The 8,245-nt window shown below is 45.0% G+C and overlaps 2 protein-coding genes across 2 annotated transcripts in view; both read left to right on the forward strand.

Moving 5' to 3' along the window:
* The window catches only part of KMT2A (lysine (K)-specific methyltransferase 2A), an 82,801-nt gene extending 77,655 nt beyond the window's left edge, over positions 1–5,146 (forward strand). The window contains exon 38 of the mRNA XM_008574936.1: positions 223–5,146. Within this exon, the coding sequence (XP_008573158.1) occupies positions 223–498 (276 nt within the window). The 3' untranslated portion in view covers positions 499–5,146. The remainder of the gene's footprint in view (positions 1–222) is intronic.
* A 624-nt stretch (positions 5,147–5,770) lies between these two features.
* The window catches only part of TTC36 (tetratricopeptide repeat domain 36), a 2,976-nt gene continuing 501 nt past the window's right edge, over positions 5,771–8,245 (forward strand). The window contains exons 1-3 of the mRNA XM_008574937.1: positions 5,771–5,937; positions 6,925–7,113; positions 8,199–8,241. Coding sequence (XP_008573159.1) covers positions 5,823–5,937; positions 6,925–7,113; positions 8,199–8,241 — 347 coding nt within the window. The 5' untranslated portion in view covers positions 5,771–5,822. The remainder of the gene's footprint in view (positions 5,938–6,924; positions 7,114–8,198; positions 8,242–8,245) is intronic.

Below are 8,245 nucleotides of genomic sequence, written 5' to 3' on the forward strand. Positions count from 1 at the left end.
TCTTTTTCCTGCAGAGACATTAAGAAACCTCTAGTTAGTGCCTGTAATTTGGGAACTCCTCACGGAAGCATTTTGAAAGATAGGTACTGGAAGAAATCTGGAAATTTTACTACAAGAAACTTGTTTATCAGCAGCTATAAGTAACATCAAGAGAAGGTTGAGAAATGTTCTTAAACCTGAGTTATGGGAAGTAACAAGTTCTCCTTTCTCCTGCACATATAGGGCATTGGTTGCTACATGTTCCGAATTGATGACTCGGAGGTAGTGGATGCCACCATGCATGGAAATGCTGCACGCTTCATCAATCACTCATGTGAACCTAACTGCTACTCTCGGGTCATCAATATTGATGGGCAGAAGCACATTGTCATCTTTGCCATGCGTAAGATCTACCGAGGAGAGGAACTCACTTATGACTATAAGTTCCCCATTGAGGATGCCAGCAACAAGTTGCCCTGCAACTGTGGTGCCAAGAAATGCCGGAAGTTCCTAAACTAAAGCTGCTCTTCTCCCCCAGTGTTGGAGTACGAGGACCCAGAGCCATCCAAAGCAATGCTGAAGGTCTTTTCCAGCAGCTAAGAGCTCCAGAATTGAGTGGGCAGTTGAGGGGCCTTCATGATGGCTGAGCTCCCGTATGTCCCATGTTCACACTATACATGTGATTCCACTCCTGGAGAGAGAGATGAGGTCTTGAAGAAAAGATCCACGATCAGCTTTCTCCTGGGGCCTCTCTGACTGTTTGCCGTTACAAAGTGGGAAATGTGGTCCCTAGCAGACCTGCCTGGAAGGAGCCTATAGAGCGTTAGTTATGTTGGGAGATTGGTCCTGAGCATCTCCTCAGAGAGAAGTTGCAATCCTAGCCTTGGCCCTTTCCCAAGCACTGTAAGTGAGGGGTCAGGCAAGGCCCCAAATAATAGGGTTGGTTGGATACCTGATAGTTTGCCAGTTAGGCCCTTCTCTGTTGAACAAACAGAGAAGGCCTGGTGGTTTTCCCTACTATCCTCCCACTTGAGAGTTCACTTCTGGTTGGGAGACAGGATTCCTAGCACCTCTGGTGTCAAAAGGTTGTCTTGGGGTTGTGCCAATAACTTACCAAACATTGAGCCTATGGGCTTTCAGTGGGAGTGTTATCCCCATGAGCCTTATCTCATCCAGTTATTTTTCTTGACAATAGGAGCAGCTTCCCTCTCCCATTCCTTCTCTTCACTCCACTTTCTTCCTTTCCCTCGTCCTTCATCCCACTGCTTTCCCATTCTTCTTTCTGGGTAGTAGGGGAGATTGACTCCCTGCTCAAGGACACTCCCTATTGGGCATAGGATGTGCCTACACAAAGTTCCCTGAGCCTGTAAGCACTCCAGGTGGGGAAGTGGACAGGAGCCATTGGCCATAACCAGACAATTTGGAGCAGTTTTCATAAAGCTCCACTGAGAGTTTTAAAGAAATATATGTAGCATGATTTTTTTAGTAGCGGGAAAGATTATTTAAATAAGATTGGAATCATGCAACAACAAGCGTATCACAACCAGGATGACCCCTGGGCCCCATTCCTAGGACCTGGTTACTTTACTTTCCCCTTGTTAAGACATAGGAAGACCTAATTTTTAAAAGGTCAATGTCCAGTTGAAGGCAAAACACTAATCAGATTTCAAGGCCCAAAACTTGGGGACTAGACCACCTTGTGTTGAAGGAACTCTGCCACCCCATGTGCAGTCCATGGATAAAGTAAATTAAATGACACTACTGCCCCAATTACTCCTTAGGATGTGGTCAAAACAGCATCAAATGTTTCTTCTCTTCCTTCCCCCAAGATAGTGCCCTGAACCTGTTAAATTAAGTCATTGGATTTTACTCTGTTCTGTTTACAGTTTACTATTTAAGGTTTTATAAATGTAAATATATTTTGTATATTTTTCTATGAGAAGCACTTCATAGGGAGAAGCACTTATGACAAGGCTATTTTTTAAACCGCGGTATTATCCTAATTTAAAAGAAGATCGGTTTTTAATAATTTTTTATTTTCATAGGATGAAGTTAGAGAAAATATTCAGCTGTACACACAAAGTCTGGTTTTTCCTGCCCAACTTCCCACTGGAAGGTGTACTTTTTTGTTGTTTAACATGTAGCTTGTTTGTGCCCTGTTGACATAAATATTTCCTGGGTTTGCTCTTTGACAATAAATGGAGAAGGAAGGTCACCCAACTCCATTGGGCCACTCCCCTCCTTCCCCTATTGAAGCTCCTCAAAAGGCTGTAGTAGTATCTTAACACAACAGTTTCTCCTCTTTTCTACAGTGTCTCTCCATTCTGGCTCTAGCTCCAGAGTGGTGAGAGGCATTAATCTTTTACATTTCCCTAATCTTTCCTACTTCAGAGTTAGCAACCAACAAGTTGAATGGCAACTTGACACTTTCCATCACCATCTGCCTCATAGGTCACCTCCTTTCCTTTCCCTCTGTCCACCAAGTCCTCATACTGCGAAGAACCCATTGATCCCCTTGTGCCCTCTTTTGGGGCAGCCCATTGAAACTGAAGCACAGTCTGACCACTCACGATAAAGCAGATTTTTCTCTGCCTCTGCCACAAGGTTTCAGAGTAGTGTAGTCCAAGTAGAGAGTGGGGCACCCTTTCTCGCCACAAGAAGCCCATTCCTATGGAAGTCTAGCAAAGCAATACGACTCAGCCCAGCACTCTCTGCCCCAGGACTCACGGCTTTGTTGTGCCTTCCATCCTGGGCTCCCTTTTCTTCCAACCTTAAGAACTTTGTCTGGTGGCTTTGCTGGAACATTGTCACTGTTTTCACTCTTGTGCAGGGAGCCCAGCACTGTGGCCAGGATGGCAGAGACTTCCTTGTCATCACGGAGAAGTGCCAGCAGGGGACTGGGGAAAAGCACTCTACCCAGACCTCACCTCCCTTCCTCCTTTTGCTCATGAACAAGATGCAGTGGCCCTAGGGGTTCCACTAGTGTCTGGTTTCCTTTATTATTGCACTGTGTGAGGTTTTTTTGTAAATCCTTGTATTCCTATTTTTTTTTAAAGAAAAAAAAAAACACTTAAGCTGCATTTGTTACTGAAATGATTAATGCACTGATGGGTCATGAATTCACCTTGAGAAAGACCCAAAGGCCAGTCGGGGGTGGGGGAAACTCAGCTAAATAGACCTAGTTACTGCCCTGCTAGGCCATGCTGTACTGTGAGCCCCCTCCTCATTCTCTTTCTACCAACCCCAAACCCTGACGACAGGGGAGGAACCCACATCCTTCCTTCTCCTGCCAGCTGCAGATGGTTTGCCTTGCCTTTCTACCCCCTAATTGTCAACCACAGAAATGAGAAATTCCTCTTCTAGCTCAGCCTCGAGTCCATTGCCAAAATTTCAGCATACCTGCCAGCAACTTGGGGGATAAGCTAAGGTCTCCCTATGAGAGGGAAAGAAGGCAAAAATGGCATAGCTGTCTCCAAAGCATGTCTGAGTTTGTTTTGAAAGTGACCAAGGGAATCTCCGCACAAAAGTGCAGTTGAGGAATAGTGGTGGGTCATTCCCAAGAATCCCCCAAGGGGCATCCCAAATCCCTAAGGAGTAACAGCTGCAAACCTGGTCAGTTCTCAGTGTGAGAGCCAGCTCACTTATAGCTTTGCTGCTAGAACCTGTTGTGGCTGCATTTCCTGGTGGCCAGTGACAACTGTGTAACCAGAATAGCTGCATGGCGCTGACCCTTTGGCCGGAACTTGGTCCCGTGACTCCCTCTGTTGCCACCCACCACTTCCAGCACAGCCCCTCCTGTTTTTAGACCAATAACAAGAATTAAGGGGGAAGCCCTGGAAGTTGTAAGTTTTCAACCAGACTCCTTTGCCAGGACCCAGTCCACCACCTTGCTCGCTTCTATCAAACCCCCGGCCAATGTGAGCACCATGCAGCTCCCTTGATTTAAATAAAAAAATTAAAAAAAAAAAAAATACAACACCACACACAAAAAAAAAAACAAAAAAAAAATCTTTTAATGAATGTATCTTTCTAAAGGACTGACGTTCAATCAAATATCTAAAAATACTAAAGGTCAAAACCTTGTCAGATGTTAACTTTTAAGTTTGATTTGGGATTTTTAAAAAATAGAAATCAAGTTGTTTTTGTTTTTGTTTTTAAGGAAAAGCGGGTCATTGCAAAGGGCTGGGTGTAATTTTGTGTTTCATTTCCTTCATTTTAAAGCAATACAAGGTTATTGAGCAGATGGTTTTGTGCCGAATCATGAATACCAGTCAAGTCTCACACTCTGAAAACTTGCAACTTTTTTGTTTGTTTTGGTTTTCAAATAAATATAAATATATATATAGGAACTAATATAGTAATGCACCATGTAACAAAGCCTAGTTCAGTCCATGGCTTTTAATTCTCTTAACACTATAGGTAAGGATTGTGTTACAGTTGCTAGTAGTGGCAGGAAAATGTCAGGCTAGCGTTCCTCTGAACCAAACCATAAGGGGATGGTAAAACAGTCCATTCCTAGGATCAGAGAGAAATGCAGAAATGGTGTCACCTGGATTTTTTTCTGCCCATGAATGTTGCCAGTCAGTACCTGTACTCCTTGTTTCTCTATTTTTGGTTATGAATGTTGGGGTTACCACCTGCATTTAGGGGAAAATTGTGTTCTGTGCTTTCCTGGTATCTTGTTCCGAGGTACTCTAGTTCTGTCTTTTCAACCAAGAAAATAGACTTGTGGTGTTTCTTTTATTGAACTTTTAACAGTCTCTTTAGTAAATACAGGTAGTTGAATAATTGTTTCAAGAGTTCAACAGATGACAAGCTTCTTTTCTAGAAATAAGACATTTCTTGACAACTTTATCATGTATAACAGATCTTTTGGTTTTTTTATTTTTTCCTTGTGTTCTTCCAAGCTTCTGGTTAGAGGAAAAAAAAAAGGAAAATGTGTCTAAAGTCCATCAGTGTTAACTCCCTGTGACAGGGATGAAGGAAAATACTTTAATAGTTCAAAAAATAATAATGCTGAAAGCTCTCTACGAAAGACTGAATGTAAAAGTAAAAAGTGTACATAGTTGTAAAAAAAAAAGGAGTTTTTAAACATGTTTATTTTCTATGCACTTTTTTTTATTTAAGTGATAGTTTAATTAATAAACATGTCAAGTTTATTGCTGCACTTTGTTGAGCTTCCTTTTGGCCTTGGGGATGTGTGGGGAGAAAGCGGGGAGGCGTGTAGCCTGTGACCTGGTTGCAAAGTACCTTCCACAGTCTTCTTTTAAGATGGAATCACTAAATCTTTCCCTGGAGCCTACATTCAGGTCCCACTCCACACTGGCTCTCTTAACTGTGTTTTCCAACTTTATTCATCAGTGACGTCTGTTTGGGACCTAATTAATTCTGGATGTGAGGAAGGGGTCAAGAGAACAGAGGAATAGTTTTACCTCCTACGTATCTGGGGGGAGTCAAGCAGCAGCTTCTAACGTTTTCTCCTAAACCGAATATAATAAAATAAGCACATTTCAGAGAGAAGCTGGAGAGTATCTTCTCTGCTCCACTCCACCTTAAGGCTGAAACTAGATTTGTTTATTGTTTCTCCTGGGATGGGGGAGGTGAAGTGATTGAGAAATAATTGTAAATATTCTGCCAAGCCAGGGTCACTAACCCCAGGCCAAACGGGGTTGAGCTTACACTACAGCCAAGGAATGGGAGACACTCCTCCTCATGGGAAAGGGCAGGGGTAGTCCTCAAACATAACCTGCTCTTTTAGATTAACTGCCTGCTGGAGGCTCAGCCCCCTTTCCTTTTTCCTCTTCTCACCCTGAGTTACCTTCTGGGATTCTGGAGTTGAGCACATGGGGACTCCAAATGATCAGGCAGTGTTGCAGGCCATCTTCAACCCTGACACCCCATTTGGAGACATTGTTGGGTTAGACCTGGGAGAGGAAGCAGAGAAGGAAGAAGATGAAGGTGAGCATTTAACCTTGGAGTGTACACTCCACGTGGGCTGACCTGCTGGCCTCCCAAAGGTGGCAAAAGGAGGTGATCTGATAGGACCACTTGTTCCACGACCCTTGGATTATGATTGAGATTGGAATTAGTGAAGTTAGCTGATCCTTTCTGCACTGATGGGGATTTGACGAGAGACATTTTGCCAAGAGGAGAATATTGGGGTTTGTCTCTCAGTCCATGAGCCCATACATCTCTGACTTACCTCTTAATTCATTCTATGATCTAAGCTTAACTGTGTTGTGTGACGTTAGATTCTCACATCTTTGTCATAACAGAGAATATCACTCCCCACAGAATGGAAGACAGAAACAGGATAGAGGGTGGTGGTTCAGGTGAGCGATTCTAACATAGCAAGCAGAACAACACTAAAATACAAGCCAAGCACTGAGCTAACTCTTCTGCAGAATTAGTATACTCACTGGCTTTTCCATTGGTCCCTAATGGAGGAGTTTTTGATTCCCTTTATTGCTAGAGGAATGAAGCCTAAGCCTTACTGAAACTTCAAGCTGAAGAGCTGAAGGATACATCAGAAGTGATTTTCATGACCTGGGAATGTCATGGTGGCCTTGTGTAAGAGGCAGTGTAGCAGAGCAAAATGAGGATGGGCTAAGGAGCCAGAAAGACCTGGGTACAAATCCAGGCTCTACAACTCATGGGCTGTGTGACCTTGAGCAAGCTATTTAACCTCAAGTTAAGGAGTTTGGGCTTCATTCTCTTGGCAATAGGGAGCCAAACAAGGTCCCTTTCCCAGATCCCTTTAGAATTTAGGCAGTGCTAGCTCTCAGCCTTAATGACCTCGGCTTTCCCTACACTGCAAGTGACCCCTGCTGTGATCCACACCTAGTCAGGTCTGGCTCAGGTCTTGGAATTCCAAAGCCTGAGCTGGCTTTTTCTTCCTGCTCCCAACTGCACACTTGTCCCATCCTGGCTCCTTTCCTGGCACAGACGGAGTTTTCCCTCAAGCACAATTGGAGCAGTCCACGGCCCTGGAGCTGCAGGGGGTGATGGCAGCAGAAGCTGGGGACCTCAGCACAGCCCTGGAGAGGTTTGGTCAAGCCATCTGCTTGCTGCCTGAGAGGGCCTCAGCCTACAACAACCGAGCCCAGGCCCGAAGACTCCAGGGAGATGTGGCGGGTGAGTGGAGATGCCTTGGAACCGCTACAGAAGGGGTCTCTGTAGGGCACAAACCAGAACCGAAGTGGTTGTGGGGTTGGGGTATGGGGGGGAGTCACTAAACCCCTCTGAAGCCTGTGTTCTTACTTATAAAGTATGAGATATATTATGGGCCCTGCTCATCTCAAGGGGCTATTGTGAAAGCAGTCTGGGTAGGGTGGGTTCTGGAACCAAGACACATAAAGACACAGGATAGGCAAGATCTTGCTCCAAGATGGTGCTGGAGTTCCACAAGTGCCTTGTCAGGCTCTTTAGGAAACTAGAGAACGTGAGTAAATTCAAAGGGCCCAGAAGAAAGCAGCCTGGTGGACTTTACAGAAGATGCCAGATTTCTGAGTTCAGATTTCTGAGGCCTAACGGAAGTATTTTATGAGGATAATAAAAACAGTGCAGGCCAGCTCTCACTCCGGGACCTCCATCCCAGAAAATTAGATACATAATAGCGAATATCATAGAGATAAAGAATGAGGAAAGGCAATCAGTCCAGGAAACGGGAGAGCTATTCTAAAGAATGCAATGGAAAAGAGGGGAAACAAAGCCCTCAAAAAGAAAAGAATGAGAAACAGACTTTATTATATTTGTAAGAAATGGTTGTGCTGTTAATTATAATTTTTTTGAACTCTGGGATTCAGCAGTCACCTGGCATACAGTAGATGTTCAGTAACTTACGTGTGCTACTTGCTGGGGCAGTGGGCCAGGTTCGTTAACACAGTGCACATTCAAAATCCTTCCTAACCGTTCATCTTTTGGTGTATTAGTGGGGGAAAATAATAGGATCAAGGTGAGACCAGGACTTTAGTCCCAGCTCTGCCACTAAGCTGTGCAGCCCAGGCCAAGTCTTCACAATTCTTCCAGTCTTCATCTGTGTCATGGGAGTAACAATCCTAGGATCAAATGTCTGCGATGTGCAGGCGGGTTGCAAAGGGCCATGCCCCGGAACCTCAGGGATGACCACAGATTACCGTGGTCTGCGCGGCCGCCCGCAGCGGGGCGGGGGCTCGGGCACCCGGCCGCGCCGCTGACCCCCACCCCGCCCCGCCCCGCAGGCGCCCTGGAGGACCTGGAGCGCGCAGTGGTGCTGAGCGGCGGCCGG

This window comes from Galeopterus variegatus, unplaced genomic scaffold (assembly GCF_000696425.1).
Source record: "Galeopterus variegatus unplaced genomic scaffold, G_variegatus-3.0.2 Scaffold1119, whole genome shotgun sequence".
Taxonomy (NCBI): Eukaryota; Metazoa; Chordata; class Mammalia; order Dermoptera; family Cynocephalidae; genus Galeopterus; species Galeopterus variegatus.